This window comes from Anopheles merus, chromosome X (assembly GCF_017562075.2).
Source record: "Anopheles merus strain MAF chromosome X, AmerM5.1, whole genome shotgun sequence".
Classification (NCBI taxonomy): domain Eukaryota; kingdom Metazoa; phylum Arthropoda; class Insecta; order Diptera; family Culicidae; genus Anopheles; species Anopheles merus.
In genome coordinates this window covers 19,011,180-19,028,091 of record NC_054081.1, presented here as the reverse complement: position 1 = coordinate 19,028,091, position 16,912 = coordinate 19,011,180, and the positions used below count along the sequence as shown (strand labels likewise).

Here is a 16,912-nt window from a genome sequence, read left to right as displayed (position 1 = left end):
AGCTTCACCTGTTCCACTCGTCGCGCTAGACAAACATCATCCTGCTCTTGAGACAAGTGTGCTCCTTACGCACTCTCGCCCTGCATCCTCTCAACGAATACCTACGGTTCGTATGTTCAATTTTAGGAAGCTGGACTACGAAAAGCTTCATCGTATTTTAGCCGATACCGATTGGTCCTTTATTGATGCTGACTGTGACATAAATCAAGCTGTAGCAGCGTTTACTAATGTAATCACTTCCGCCTTCCCTTCCTGCTGTCCTCTCCTTAAACCCGCTCCTAATCCTAAGTGGCCGAACAGAGCTTTACGTCTTTTAAAATCGGACAAAAACCGCGCTCAACGCGCCTACCGTTTAAATAATACTTTACACAATCTTTGTGTATATAAATATGCAACTAAGGCTTATCGTTTCCTTAATCGCCATCTGTATCGTCGCTACGTCCGGCGTCTTCAAATGCGCCTCACTATTGATCCTGGGTCATTCTTTCGTTTTGCGAACTCTCGGCGAAGCTCTGCTAGCCTTCCATCCACCCTGTTTCTTGATTTGTCCTCTGCAACGTCTGTTTGCCAAACATTTCTCTAGTGTATTTGTCGATCCCAGTTCTTTTAAGGTTCCTTTGGACGTAGGCTTGTCTTACACGCCCTCTGATGTGATATCATGTAATTCAGTCGTTGTAAATGAAAGCCTAGTAAAATCTACTTTATCCAAACTTAAAACTTTGTTTTCACCAGGCCCCGATGGCATCCCTGCCTGTGTTTTGAAAAAATGTGGTAATACCCTCACTCCTATTCTCACTCGTCTTTTTTCTCGCTCGCTTAGTGTAGGGATTTTTCCTAGTCAATGGAAACTAGCTTGGCTTGCTCCCATTTATAAGAAAGGTGACCGCACACTAGCATCAAACTACAGAGGCATTTCTATTATTTGTGCGTGTTCTAAAATCCTCGAGTCAATTGTTCATTTATCTGTAATGCCTTGTGTAAAAAATTATATTTCTACGGAACAACACGGCTTTATGCCCCATCGCTCAGTGTCCACCAACCTAAAGTGTTTTTTGTCTTCTCTATATCATAACCTGTCTAGTGGTAAGCAAGTAGACACTTTCTATACCGATTTCAAAGCGGCATTTGACAGTATACCTCTGTCATTACTTGTTGCTAAGCTTCGAAAACTAGGTTTCGGTGGCTCTATATTGCCGTGGTTCAACTCCTATCTTGAGAATCGTTCATATACAGTTAAAATCTATGGCTCTTTCTCTGAATGTTTTCTTAGTTCTTCGGGTGTCCCACAAGCTAGTGTCCTTAGTCCCTTACTGTTCATTCTCTTCCTCAATGACTGTACTTCGATCCTTCCTCCTATCGGCTTCTTGCTATATGCGGATGACGTTAAAATTTTTCTTCCTGTATCTTCTACAGTTGATTGTCTAGTCCTTCAATCCTGGCTCTGTAAATTCTCTACATGATGTGCTTCTAACGATTTAGTCCTGTGTCCTGAAAAATGTTCTGTCTTGTCTTTCTTCTGATCCTCTACAAGTATAACTCATGCTTATAGTGTCTGTGATACCCCTATTCCCCGTGCGTCCTTGTCTAAGGATCTTGGCGTCTTCTTTGATCCGAGTCTTTCTTTCAAGGAGCACACGGACTATGTCATCAAAAAGGCCAACAAAAGTCTTGGTTATATTTGTCGCATGTCCACTGAAATTCATGATCCTTTTTGTCTTAAGTCCCTTTATTGTTGTTGGATCCGTTCCGTACTAGAATATGCCTGTGTCATCTGGTCTCCTGTCCAACTATCTCTGCTCCAAAGGATTGAGAGGATCCAGAGACGTTTTACAAGGATCGTATTTCGTAGGTCGCTGGGTCATCACTCAATTCCGCTTCCTTTGTATGACGATAGACGCACTCTATTAGTCCTTGCCAAGTTGGAGCACCGCCTCTCTGTCGCTCAGGCTTCTTTCGTTGCTGGCATATTGCTCAATACGATTGATACTCCTTCACTTCTGTCGCGCTTACATTTGTATGCACCTTGTCGCACCTTACGTTATCGTTTTCGTCTCCAGTTACCTATATGTCGTACACGTTTTGCTCGCAATGAGCCTTTTGTAAGAGCTATGTCGTCTTTTAATAGTACTTCAGATCTGTTCGATTTCAACCTATCCTATCCTGTCTACCGATCCCGTCTTCGCTCCTTTTCCGTACCATAAACTCCTTCCTACTCCTTCGTGAATAATTGTATACTATAGTCAGTAAGCACTATTGCTGTAACCCAACGTGGCCGAGCAATTAATAAAATAAAAATAAATAAATAAATAAATAAATAAATAAATAAATAAATAAGCCCACCTGTATATTATACCCACTTAAATAGCTGCTCGAAAACTGCTATAAAATGCAAACAGCTGACAGGCTGAAATTTCAGTCTACGAACTTAAAACGGAAAGGGCTCTATTATTTAGTTTTGTCCGTATTGAAACTGTGTGATTGTACAATATCAAAGATATTAAACACTATGTAAAGGATAGTTTAAAGTGATTCATACATAAAGTAAGCGAAGCGAAGAGCGTAATCAGGGCAGGTTATCTTGAATCTACGTTCTGCGTTTCGTTCTTTTTCTCCAGATTGGGAGGTTCGTTCCGTGCCTCAATTTAGGGGACTATTCCCATCACTAGTTCACATCGTCCCGCCTTGGTGCCTCGTCAAACCAGTTTTTCTATCTGAAGGAACGAACGGAAGAATGGAATTTTTGGATAACCCACACCAAGGAACCTCAAGCAAGGTCATCGCCGCTGTGCGTTTGTTAACTAAAGTCTCACTCTCACACACGGATATATCCACATGGTGGATGGCGTGTAGTGGAGGGAGAGAATTTATTCCCATCTCGGCAGTTGGCTAGATTCTCCATCAAACCCGCTCCAGCTGTACAGGTTATGAAAAATGATCAGAATTTAAATGGCCAGAATATGGGTAAGCACCGGTCGGTGCTTGTTTACACATGCATCGGTTTTTTGTTTCGGGTTTTAGTTTGATTTTCGGAAGTTTTTGGTGCTCAACCAGGCCACCATCGAGTTGCGCTATCAAGCGTTGAGTACAACGCAAGCGTGTCGGAAATATAGATATATAAATCACTACAGCCATTTGCAGGTGCCGTGCCTGGACTAGGATGCCCGTCCCGGGAAGTTAATGGAAAAGTTTCCTAATCATCTTTGACACAAGTTCGGGCTGCACCTACCCCTTACTTTTTCTGTGGGAAAATAAGTGACTACAATGCACAGGAGAACATTTGCGGTATGTCAGCGAGGTGGTATCCAAGTCCGTGATATCACGATAAGCAGTCCGGCGCATTGTTTGCCAATCTTTGGAAGTACCTCATCGGCTTCTTGGCGCCCGCACCGCGGCAGTTCCAGCGGTTCGGGAACTCGAATAGGGCTCGTCTAGATCCAAGTGTCAACGCTTGCGTTCTGATTAACAGCCGTGCTGTTTATTTGTTGTGGAGATAACGCATTAAAAAGAAGTTAAATTACTCATGTAAAAACAATACAATGCAATGTGTGTGTGTGTGTGTGAGAGAGCGAGAGTGTGTGATTTGCTAAAGCGCTTCAACGTTTGTCGGGGCACGCTTGGTTGCTAATTAACGGAGCTGGAGCTAATGGATCTTTTGCTGTTTTTGTGTTGTTTTGTTGTCGGGTGGGATGACAAGTAGCTTTGTTGGAAAGTCAATTTTAGTCTCTCTCGGGAAACTACGCTCAGATGTTGGTGTTCAAGATAAAGCATGTTTGATTTTTAACACCCTGATAAGCCTGTATAATACAACCAGGCAAAATGGAACTTTCGCTTTTCGACACGGCATCGTTCAATCAACAGTCTTTTTCCGATAGTGCTCTGAGTTTCCATTCGGTTACGCTACCATCTCCAGATCATCTCCAGAGCATCTCATCATATAGTCATCAGTGTGTGGCCGGTTCCAACAAAAACCCTGCTCCGCATGGGACAACCCCCCCCCCCCCCCCCACTCTCCACTTTGTCATCCTCGTCGCAACAACAGCGTATGCATTCCATATTGATTAGTTGTTGCAAATTCATCCCCGTGCACATCACTTTCCAATCAGTTCACTCCCGTCGCCGAGTTGCCCCGAGAATCCGTGGACCAGAGGACTTTTTCCATCCGATCTAGCCAAACTTTCAGATGCTGCGTACGGTGAACTTTTAAGTGCGTTTGGTGTAAGTAGCTGAAGCAGCATATGAAGAATGTGCAGGATCCTGAAGACTGGCGGACGTATTTCGTATAAGAGGGAAGAAGCGTCTAAAAAGGATGACAGCCAAAAACGTAAAGACCTACGGGGCATGCTTGGCGCGTGGATGCTGGGCGGGATATTTCCTCGCACTGCTGCCGGCTCGTTATCAATTCACACCACGCTTGCCACGGCTACCGATACAGGGATATATTGTTCCATATTCATCAGTGCCTGCCGGAGTGGAATGGAATGTCGCTCTGAAGGTTTTTGGTGGTTTTCTTTTCCTTTTGTTTTTCTGTTTTTTTTTTTTGTTTTGTTTTGGTGACGCTTTGTGTATCGTGCCTGTTGGGATGTTTTGGCTGTGTTGTGTAACTCGACTGCTGGAAGCAGATTGTTCTTTCACAACTGCAAAACAAACCCACCAAGCCAGCCCTGCGGGAAAGGAAAGCACTATGGAGGGGGCCAAGCCAACGGTGTCCGTGCGGGAGGGTTCGTCCCACAGCCAGCCAGTGCAATAATTACGCTCCTGCCGATCAAACGAACTTCCTACGCCGCATGTGTTTAGATGTAGAAATTCTGAAAAGCAAAATGATGCCATCTCCTGAGAACAGCACGGATATTTGTCTAAACGCTGTACTGGTATAGCGGTTTCGTTTACCACACCAACCAACCGTAAACAGTGATTTATGTCACTCGATGGGTTTCGGAGAGCCTTCTAAGCAGAAATGTGCCCTGCGTCAATCTCGGGCACTTTTGGGATGATGGCGCCTTTGGGCAAGGGGGGAATTATTATTTTATTAAATTTTTTTTGTTTGCTTGATTCTTTTTATTGCTAAAGACGAAATAGAAGCAGTTTAAAGAGAGATTTAGGTGGCGGGAGGGAGGAAGTTTTGGTGTTCACAATCGCAGAATCATGTGACGCACATGAAACAATGTGAACTTTTTGACATATGCGCGATTGCGGGGACCCGATCGGGTCCACAAGACTTTTATTTCACGCTTCGCCGGAACATCGCCAACGGCTGGAAGTGGCACCAACAGCAGCACCGTCTTTCTTACCCGTGAGGGCAAGGCAAGATGGATCGGTGCGGAGAAGATTTACTGACTGAACAAAGCTAATTAAATCAAAACCATTACTGAAATCGTACTCTGCGCATCCGGCGCTCTCCTACCCTACGCTCACCGTTGAGATCGGGTGGTTCGCACAGGATTATCGCATTTGGTGTGGTGTGTGTGCGTGTGTTTTTTTTTTCTTTCCACTTTTGCTCTCTGTGCCTGCAGCTCTCATTGCCTGCAGCTTCATGTCTAGACAAGAGTTTAAAAAGGCGAGAGTTGCTTTAGGTGGAGAGCGAGCAGAGATAATGCAATAATTCGAACCGCATTGTATGCCCTAAAATCGGTCGCCTTTACGTCTAAGCTATTCCGATTTAGAGGTATGGAATGTATCACAATCCAGCGGGTAGCGGTCCTACGAAGAAGGTTTGGAACATAATCGAATAATTCTACAGCTTTGCTCTCTCGACCACGAATGTTCTGAACCAACACGTACTCCAGTACTTTAATACGTGTTAGTAGACCAGGAACAGACGACAAAAAATGGACTCTTGGTGTAATGTTGGTAATTTCTTTCCTCTATATTCTAAGCAGCGGTCCCGTGGTGCAGTCGTCAAGGACTAGCAAGGACAGGCTACCCGGCAGTGTGGTACGTCGTAAATCGCGAAAGCCTGTATAGATTTACATGTCCGCATAGAACGACACGCCAAATAGAAGAACAAAAATATATTCTAATGTTACAGTTTTTGGCATAAGCAAAAGCTGCCAATGTGATACAACTTCTTCAGCGCTTCAAAGTATTTAAATATCTGTATAATCTACAACGTGGAACTGGAAGTGACGTGGAATAGGAACTCAATTCCTACGGCAGAAATTCCTGGATCGATGCACTTTCATATTTGTCTTCTGCAGAAACCCCTGCCTGATGATGCGAAGATAACGAGATCGTACAGGTATTTCATAAGATCATAGTTGACCTTGAACACTTAAAGAAGATCTAGCGCTAAATTAATCAGGTTCAGTATGCATTATCATTGCATTCCTTCCAGTTGGTTGTTCTCAGATGTTTATTGCAGTCCAAAAGAAATATTCAAAAAATGTCTATGCCGAAGATTGCATAGCTATATCCCAGACAAACACTCTACCATACCATCAGCTGTTGTACGAACATGAAGCCAAGAACATGACTAAAACCAGTCGAGTTTCAGGCCCTTTGTTTGATGCGCTAATCTCAATCTGCTAGAATCAGCCCTCCCAATACCAAGCCCAAGCCCGTATGTTTGACACATGTTAGCTGTGCGGGACGCTTGGTTGACCTCGCCGATACGACCGACAATCAATCAAGCCAATTGTCAATTGGCCCAGCTTTGCCAGCGTTCTGCGTATGGATCTCTTATCGCTTGCCACATACGCGAGGCGCGCGCGCATGAACGCAGCCAAACACACACACACAAACAGCCGAAGTTGGTTGATATCACATTCCCCTCGCGCTTGTTGCGTGTTGCCAGGGCCCGCACACAATCAGCTGCTAGCGACAACATTCCACCCGCCCGCCAGCTAACTACGCACACAGCACCGCTACGGCCAATCAGGTTCTTCGCGGTGGGTACTGCCTCCGTACGAGCCTCCGTCGGCTCCGCACACACCGGGACGTTCCACACTTGCGCCAGAAGGTACCAGCAGCGCGCAGAACATCATCTCGCATACAGTTATGTCGACGCGGTGGTATGTGGGCTAGACCGCGCATGTTGCGCCGCACGCTGGCCACTTTCAGTCTATGCTCAGTGTTCGAGCTGAGCAGCCGTGTGTTCGCTTTCTGTGTCGTGCGAGAGGCAACAGTGTGTGATCGTGCCTACGTACTAGGTAAGGTATGGGGCGAGCGGGAGCTGGGTTGCGTGGGACACTGTTAGGTGCTGTTAAGCAGTCCCACACCTGTCATACTGGTGAGGAGGCTGTGTGTTTCGTAGTTGTTTCGCTTGAAAGAGATGCTGGTCGAGCGAAAGTGTGTGTGTGTGTGTTTTTTTTCTTTTCTTCATAGTTTGTAAGAAATAAAGTGACTAATCATAAATACTTTCCCTTTTCATTCTATTGCGCCTCTACCGCTACGCTGACTGCTGAACACACCTTTGCCAGGGATTCAACTCAACTCCTTTCAACCGCCTAACGCTCCAGCCTCCAATCAACTGCTCGCTGTGTGCTAGATAGACGAGAATTGAAACATCTCAGCATGAGTTGTGCTAGTGTTTTGACCAGCAAAGATCTGCCGGACATTGAAGTAAGTGGGGCCGCCGTTAACCAACCCCCAATTGAATGCTAGCTGCGCAATTACGCCAAGCGTCGCCCGCGAGAACAAGAGCTCATTGTGTAATGAGCGAAACGCCGAATATGACGTTATCGTTCTCAGGGTCGCCTATTTCGCCGACCGACGTCACGCAGCCGCAGATCACGCGTGGCGAGCGAAATTCGACCCGACATCCGATCGCTTCTCGCTTATCTCGCCGCACTATGCCGTATCAGCGGGTGTGGGCATCGGGCATCAGGTCACTCTGGCTGTCTCTGTCGAGTGCTGACTCGCCTGTTTTGATGCAGTGCCAATAAATTGTAGCAGTGTTTATGCACACACTCACACAAACACACTCAGTACACTGCATCCGTCAAATGGCACATTACATCATGTGCCCTCGTTTGCACCAGAGGACCGTCTCGTTCAATCTCGTGTTTGCCCTTCCATTTCCCTTTGAAGGGTCGTGGCAACGCAAAACATTGCGTCTTGTGGGGTTGTTTTGCGGCTGTGTTTGTGTTTCCTCGTCTTGGGTAAAACCGCGCAGTCTGACTGCCTGCAAACTGAACAACAAACACTCGCCTTAGTGATGGGAATAACAACCACCGTTAGTAGCGTGAGTCACTTCAGAACGAAAGAGGCACAAAGGCGAGTTTAACGTTAAATTTGCTCTGTAACAGTGATGAACAACAGACAGTTGTACGTTGCATTGAGATTTAATTCTCGGAAGATTTATTTTTTCTACTCATCAATTACTTTTTTGAATGATTTCGGTGCTGAAAAGTTTTATCATTGACCGAGAATCAACAAACGAAATAATTAATTAAATGTACAGGGTTTTCCAGGAGTTCTTATAGCGGTGGGACACTTTATAGGCTCCTTCTTCCATGAAATTAACATAATGTAATGGGAATTAGACTCTATAGTACCCTTGTTGGACAAATTAAATAGGAATTTTCAAGGAACCTGTCTAAAAAGGGTGTCATAGAGTCCAATTTCCAACATATGAAGTTCACTTTCCATCAGAAAGAGTCATGGATGAGTCCCACAACTATGAGAACGCCTGGAAACCCCGGTAAGCTGCCAGCAGTCGCAAATTAAAAACAAAAACTTTCAAAGAGCTGTTCATGCTGCAAAGATGTACCTGACTCATTTTTAATAAATACGTACATCCCAAACCGAACAAAGTCACCACATTTTTCATTTTTTTTCTTTTTTTTTGTAGAGCCTGCTCGCTCTCAATCCGCGCGTGAAGCAGTCTTGCTCGCTGGTACCGACGACCGTGACGAAGAAGGTGAAGAAACACTGGAAGCGCAATGAAGACCGCTCCTGCACGTCCTGCACCCCACTTACGAACGACTTTTCCGACATCAAGCATACAACGCTGTCCGAGCGGGCAGCGCTGAAGGAGGCGGCCCGCTGCCTCAAGTGTGCCGATGCACCGTGCCAGAAGTCCTGCCCGACGCAGCTGGACATCAAGAGCTTCATCACGAGCATCGCGAACCGGAACTACTACGGTGCAGCCAAGGCCATCTTCTCGGACAATCCGCTCGGGCTGACGTGCGGCATGGTATGTCCGACCAGCGACCTGTGCGTAGGCGGCTGCAATCTGGCCGCAGTCGAGGAGGGCCCCATCAACATCGGCGGCCTGCAGCAGTTCGCGACGGAGGTGTTCAAGCGGATGGGGCTGCGGCAAATTGTGCCGCCGGGCGTGGCACCGCTGAAGCATCCGAACAAGCGCATTGCCCTGTTGGGCGGCGGGCCGGCCTCGCTGTCCTGTGCCACCTTCCTGGGGCGGCTCGGCTACCGGGACGTGACGGTGTACGAGCGGCGCCCGTACCTTGGCGGGCTGAGCTCGGCCGAAATCCCGCAGTACCGGCTGCCGGTCGAGGTGGTGAACTTCGAGGTGGACCTGGTGAAGGATCTGGGCGTCCGGTTCGAGCTGAACCGAGCCCTGTCGGCGCAGGATCTGACCGTGCGCGGGCTGCTGGACGGGGGCGTGGATGCGGTGTTTCTGGGCATTGGACTGCCGCAGCCGAAGGTGGACCGCGTGTTCGAGGGGCTGACGGAGGAGCACGGGTTCTACACGTCCAAGAGCTTCCTGCCGCAGGTCGCCGACGGTAGCAAGCCGGGCCTATGCGGGTGCAAGCAGTCGGCCAAGCTGCCCACGCTCCATGGCAACGTGATCGTGCTCGGCGCGGGCGACACTGCGTTCGACTGTGCGACGTCGGCGCTGCGCTGCGGTGCCCGCAAGGTGTTCGTCGTGTTCCGGAAGGGCAACAACAACATACGCGCCGTGCCGGAGGAGGTCGAGCTGGCGCGGGAGGAGCGCTGCGAGTTCATACCGTTCATGGCGCCGCGGGAGGTGATTGTGCGGGCGGGGCGCATAGCCGCGATGGAATTCTACCGGACCGAGCAGGACGAGACTGGAAACTGGGTGGAGGACCAGGATCAGATCACGCGCCTGAAGGCGAATTACATCATTTCCGCGTTCGGGTCCGGGCTGTACGATGCTGACAGTAAGTAGTCCAAGAAACATTTACCCTCCCTTTTATACTTAAACATGTCTAAAAGCATTCTTTATTATGAGTGTACTAACCCACATAGTTTTAACATGTCTTTTGAAGATGGTTAACAGTCTTTAAAGTTGCTCAAGATCTTCAAGATCTTCAAGATCAAGATCTTTGAAACGTTCTGAAGACGCTTGCAAGTCTGTTAAAACTAAAATTGGAGTTTTGGTGACTGGCTGGAATCAACCTGTAAACAATTACTTAAGCACGTTTCAAGACTTGTTATTTGGGACTAAGTCATCAAGATCAATTGATCTTATTAAATGCATATAAAGTCTTGGATGAAGGGAACTTGGAACAGACAATAAGGGATGTACCTGAATTACGATATAAACGCAAAACGCAGATAAGCCGAGAATTCCTAACCTCTGCGTAAGTAAGGCGGATGGCGGTTTTCAACCTAAATATATTTAATTTTATTTTCCTTTTGCTTCCAGTGGGTGGTTTTATTCCCTGCAAAGATTTTTAGATATATGTATAATTCTATTAATGTATGCAGGGGATAAAACAGAGAAAACTGCGATTATGTAAATATGCGTATACCAGGATCCGCGTATCTCTGACACTGCCGATACGCCGAGAGTCTTTATACTTATTAGTCTGCACTAGCGCTAAGTGTTGTTTAAAACGATCTTAGCCACACATATTGCACTATAAATCGACTAAACTTGTGGTCCTTCTGACCTAAAGCCAATGGAATCCATTTTTATGGATGTTGATTTGTGTGTCCAACCTGTGTCAGCCATGTGGATATTTTGATAAACGAATACATAGTTTACATGACAGATAGAAACATGGAAATTTCCAAAACGCTGTTTACGTCATGTTTATTATGACACAGCTGTTCATGCAAATTGGGGGCTTTTTAAACAAGTTTTTATGTTTAAACAAATATGTTTATTTAAACTAAAAAGATGCATATTATTGAGGCGCTTTGATATTTTTCAATTTATTATAATGTATTTCAACAGTGAAATTTTCTTGCTATGGATTTCTACTCTTCGTGTCAAATTTTATCAGAAAAAATATCAAGACAACATAATAATTCTCATATATTTCTCAATCATTATTATGACTTAATATTCATTACTTGATTGCCATCTCAAGAATATATCCATAGCAATAAGCTGTAATTTTGAAAGTTTTTTTTGCGCGTCATATCTTAAAGGTCTAGAAATGGTTTTAACTAGTTTTTAACAAAGTTCTGTAGATGGGCCCTTTCAATCTAAAGTAAGTTTTATTATTGTCTTATTAGGTCATACAAGACATTCAAATGAAACAGGAAGACTGAATGGAATAACCATAACAACATCATTAGACCTATGATAAGATTTAAAATGTTCCTTGGGAGACGACGAACCTGCTCATGCTGGCGGAAGTTGAGATCAATCGATAATAATCTTTGTTTGGTTTTGTATTATTTTTCTTTTTTGTATAGTCATTAGCGCACTGGACGGGTTAAAGATGAACCGCTGGGGACTGCCGGAGGTAGACCCGAAAACCCAACAGACCTCCCTGCCCGCCGTCTTCTGCGGGGGCGATCTGGCGGGCGCGGCTGAAACGACGGTCGAATCAGTGAACGACGGCAAGACGGCGGCCTGGTACATGCACTGCTATCTGCAGGGCATCCCGCTCGACGCCAAGCCCGAGCTGCCCCTGTTCTACACCGAGATCGACAAGGTCGACCTGTCGGTGGAGGTGTGCGGCGTGCGATTCGAGAATCCATTCGGGCTCGCGTCGGCCCCTCCGACCACCAGCACCGCCATGATACGGCGCGCGTTCGAGCAGGGCTGGGGCTTTGCCGTGACGAAGACGTTCGCGCTGGACAAGGACATGGTGACGAACGTGAGCCCGCGTATCGTGCGGGGCGTGACGGCCGGCCAGCACTACGGTCCGCAGCAGGGTGCCTTCCTCAACATCGAGCTCATCTCGGAGAAGTGCTGCGACTACTGGCTAACGGGCATCCGGGAGCTGAAGCGTGAATTCCCCAGTCGCGTGCTGATCGCGAGCATCATGTGCACGTACAGCGAGCCGGACTGGGTCGAGCTGGCGTCGAGGGCGGAAGCGGCCGGGGCCGACATGCTCGAGCTCAACCTGTCCTGCCCACACGGGATGGGCGAGTCGGGCATGGGGCTAGCCTGCGGCCAAGACCCCGAGCTGGTGTACAATATTTCGCGCTGGGTGCGCGGTGCCGTACGCATACCGTTCTTCGTAAAGCTCACGCCCAACATTACCGACATCGTGTCGATCGCGCAGGCGGCCAAGCGCGGTCAGGCGGACGGCGTGTCGGCAATCAACACGGTGCAGGGGTTGATGTCGCTCCGGGCGGATGGCAGCCCGTGGCCGGCCGTTGGTGCCGACCGGCGCACCACGTACGGCGGTGTGTCGGGCAACGCCACCAGACCGCAGGCCATGCGGGCCATCTCGCTGATCGCGAACAAGCTGCCCGGCTTCCCAATATGCGGCATCGGCGGCATCGACTCGGCCGAGGTCGCGCTGCAGTTCATCCAGTGCGGTGCCCCGATCCTACAGATCTGCTCCTCCGTGCAGAACCAGGACTTTACCGTCATCGAGGATTACATACTCGGACTGAAGGCGCTGCTCTATCTGCGCGCGAACCCGCCGCCAGAAGCGCTGCCCTGGGATGGCCAGTCGCCACCAGCGGCCAAGCTGCAGAAGGGCAAACCGGTCGCTCCATTGCGAGCTGAAGACGGCAAGCCGCTGCTGCACTTCGGCGAGTACAAGAAGCAGCGGGAGGAGAAGCTGGCCCAGCTGCGCCTCCAGCACGGTCCACTGTGGGATCCGTGTGCGCCCGAGCCCGGCACGAATGGGCACACGCCGGATAGGAACGAGCCGGCCACGCCGGCCGCTGTCCCGCGCGTGAAGGATGTGCTGGGCGGGGCGCTGCCCCGCATCGGGGATTATAAAAAGCTGGACAACACCAAGCAAGTTGTCGCACTGATCGACGATGTAAGTCCCACGGGACACGGGACGGGATGTGGCATTGTGGATTGAGCATGACATAATTTAACGCTTTCTTTTGCAGGATCTGTGCATCAACTGTGGCAAGTGCTACATGACCTGTGCCGACTCCGGCTACCAGGCGATCGAGTTCGATCCGGTTACGCATTTGCCGCACGTCAACGACGACTGTACCGGGTGCAACCTGTGCCTCTCCGTCTGTCCCATCATCGATTGTATCAGGTAAGATCTGCGGGACGGTTGAAAAATTTACCCATTCGGCCCCTTCACAGCGGTAACATTCGGTGTCTGTCTGCTTTCAGCATGGTGCCGAAAAAGATTCCACACGTCATCAAGCGTGGTCGTCCGAACGGGAGTGTCGCAGTGCACGCGCTCAGCCCATCGCAGTAGACAAACGAGAAGGGGAAGCCAGATCGCATTTTCCTCACGCGTTACTAAAGTGAAGAACACATCGGGTGCAAAAGCAGCTGTTAGATGAATGTTTACAATACGCTTAAGGCATTTAAAAGATATATATATATGTATCCTGTTTTACCAATAAAGAGATTTTCTAAACAAACATTGTGCATTCAGCGTTCAAATAATGACTCTTTCCAAATAATGTTTTAGTATCAAGGAAGTTGTAATGAAATTTCAATGAGCAAAACCATTTATAGTATAGAAATTTTTATTCTGCAAACACAAACTGATCTTACTTCAAAAAGTTTCCATCAAATATACCACCACAAAACACAAAGCGACAGTTTTTGCGACAAAAGTAAGGATCTGCCTTCTACGTTACATTGGTGAAGTGATTTTTTTTTATCCTTCTTTGATTTTTATTTGGATTCTTTTGAGAAACTTTGAGCCAATTGGCCTCATTCGGCCTCATTCGGCTCTTATTTCCCAATAATTGAATTAATTCTATACTTTAAATCTTTTGTGATATTGCGGGGCTTGCTAAAACGATATTGTACTTATTTAAAACGATACAATACAATAATATAATTTATTAATCCTAAATGCCCTTTTTGGTGTGACCGTCCCGCTCGACCGCCTTAATCCAAGAGAGCACGATCGTCCTTCCGATCGTGCTGAGTGGCCTCTCGGCTCGCTGAGTGACCAGCCAGTCGGAGCCGAACTGTTTGCGCAGGTTGGCTCACTTATCGCGTTTCGCCCTAAACGCCTCCATAACATCTCCCTCTCTTAAAATGTACGGTACACATCGAACCGACTGGGCAATCTTCTATTTCGAGAAGAGCGTCGTGGTTCCTGTACCTGATACAGCCTTCTGGGACGTGCAGTTGTTGTTTTTCCAAATGTTTGTGTGGATGCAGCAGGAGGAAACACCGGTACCGTTTGGTGGTCGCTGATGCTTGAAGATAACGGTAAGTCTTCTGGTGGTGACGGTGCAGGTGCAGGTGGATTTAGTACGCGATCCAAATTCCAAGCTTCAAGCAAAACATCTAGAGGTAAGCAAGGCTGAACTACTGTTGAAGATTCTTCTTGCGTCCGCCGACGTAGCTGATGAATATGCCGTCGAATGATCTTTCCATCGGCCGCCCTGACCAGGTACATGACTCTACCTTGTCGCTTCAGAACCGTACCGGTTATCCATCTCCATCCATTCTGGGAATAATGTTTAGCATAAACGTTTTGATTAGGGCAAAATTCTCTTTCTTCTACAGTAGGGCTTATCTGTGGTGGGTTTTGTAATGGTGTTAATAAATCCAGCGGTATTCTTGGGCGTCTACCCAACATGATCTCTGCGGGAGACTTTGATCCTTCCAGACAAGCGTTTGGGGTAGACCTGTAAGTTTGTAAGAATATGTCCAAACTCTCCCGAACCGTGTACCCATCAACTTCGATTTTCGTCATAGCTCGCTTAAAGGTGTCCACAAATCGCTCTGCCTGGCCGTTTGATTGTGGATGGTAAGGCGCCGTTCTAACGTGTATAATACCGCTTTTCTTACAAAATCGTTCAAATTCAATACTGGAGAATTGTGTCCCATTATCAGACACTAGCGTCATCGGCATACCAAAACGCGCGAAAATACTACGAAGAATAGCAATTGTAGACGCTGATGACGTGTTGCTAGTTTGAACTATTTCAGGCCATTTTGAAAAAGAATCCACTAATATAAGATACCACTCTCCCTTTAATGGACCAGCATAATCGATATGAAGGCGTTGCCAAGGAGCTGAAGATTTTGGCCAGCTGGTTTTATCGGTGCTTGGAGGTGATTTGGCGGCTGCCTGGCAGGCATGACACGAATTAACCCATTCAGTAATATCACGATCCATAGATGGCCAGTAAATGTAGCTTCTAGCTAAGGCCTTCATCCTTTGAATCCCCGGATGACCATGATGGATCTGACTCAAACATTGTTTTTGTAGCAGTTTGGGGATCACTACCCTCTCTCCAAATAAGATACAGTTGTTTACTGCCGACAAGGACTCTCTTCTATCATGGTAACGTGCAAGCTCTGATCCATACGATACGTTTGTTGGCCAGCCTTTTTTTATATTTGTGTAAACCTGTCGTAGTACGGGATCGCTCTGGGTTTTTATCTCAACGTCTCTGAACGTGAGGGGGAATGAACTAATCGCGTTGATAACTACTGCCTCCAAGTCTTCTTCTAGGCTTAGGCTCGCGATCACATATTCTGGCTCTGGCTTTGCATGATTTTGTATAAGACGAGACAGGACATCCGCATTTCCAAACTTGTCTGATTGTATGTATTCCATTTCAAAATCATAAAGCTGTAGCGTCAGCGCGAATCTTTGAAGACGATTTGCTGTATAGATCGGAATCCCCTTTTTTGAACCAAATATTCTAAGCAGTGGTCTATGGTCTGTTTGTAAAATAAAGTGTCTCCCAAACAGCATTTTATGAAATTTGGTTACAGCGTATACTATGGCCAATCCCTCTCTATCGATTTGGCTGTAGCCTGTTTCTGCTTTGGTTAGCGCTCTAGATGCGTGCTGTATTACTTTAACGGATCCATCAGAGAAAACATGGCTAATGGTTGCTCCGACCCCTATAGAAGAGGCGTCTGCAGAAACAACAATTTTGGCTCGGGGATCGTAATGTGTGAGAAGCAAATTTGATGATAAAATTTCTTTAAACTTTTTAAAAGCTTTTTCACACTCAAAGGTCCACTCGAATCTTCCGTCCTTTTTTAAGAGCATGTCTAAAGGATACCTTAACTCGCGCATGTTGGGCACAAACTTGCCATAGTAATTAATGGCACCTAAGATTGATCTTACGCCACTTAAATCGGTTGGTGCTGGTAAGTTGAGAATTGCCGCTATCTTCTCTGGATTTGGTTTAATTCCTTGATGATCAATTATGTGGCCTAGGTATAGAATTTGGTACGTTTTAAAAGAACATTTCTCGGCGCGTATTGTAAACCCGTAGCTTTCGATCCGTTGCAATAGTTTGTATAGATTAGCATCATGTTCAACCTCAGTTTTACCCCCTACTATCACATCATCCATATAACCACACACTCCATTCAATCCAGCTAGCATGGTATCAATAATTTGCTGGAATGCGGCTGGTGCAATCTTTATACCTGGTGGTAATCGGTTGTATGTGTACAAACCACGGTGTGTATTTATTACCAAAAACGATCTGTATTTTTCTTCTACTTCCACCTGAAGAAATGCATCCGATAGATCGATTGTGCTAAAATACTTGCAACCGGCAAGTTTGGCAAAAATGTCTTCGGGTAATGGTAAAGGGTATTCATGCGCCCGTAATGCTGAATTTAGGCCGGTGGAGTAGTCTCCACATATTCTTATAGTTCCATTTG

At 46.9% G+C, this 16,912-nt stretch overlaps 1 protein-coding gene across 1 annotated transcript; it reads left to right on the top strand.

Moving 5' to 3' along the window:
• Positions 1-6,886: 6,886 nt before the first annotated feature.
• Positions 6,887-13,674, top strand: LOC121592022 (dihydropyrimidine dehydrogenase [NADP(+)]). The gene is made up of 6 exons (XM_041913230.1): positions 6,887-7,145; positions 7,416-7,557; positions 8,789-10,082; positions 11,572-13,103; positions 13,180-13,337; positions 13,418-13,674. The coding sequence occupies exons 2-6, from the start codon at positions 7,510-7,512 to the stop codon at positions 13,503-13,505; spliced, it is 3,120 nt and encodes a 1,039-aa protein (XP_041769164.1). The 5' UTR covers positions 6,887-7,145; positions 7,416-7,509; the 3' UTR covers positions 13,506-13,674.
• Positions 13,675-16,912: the final 3,238 nt, after the last annotated feature.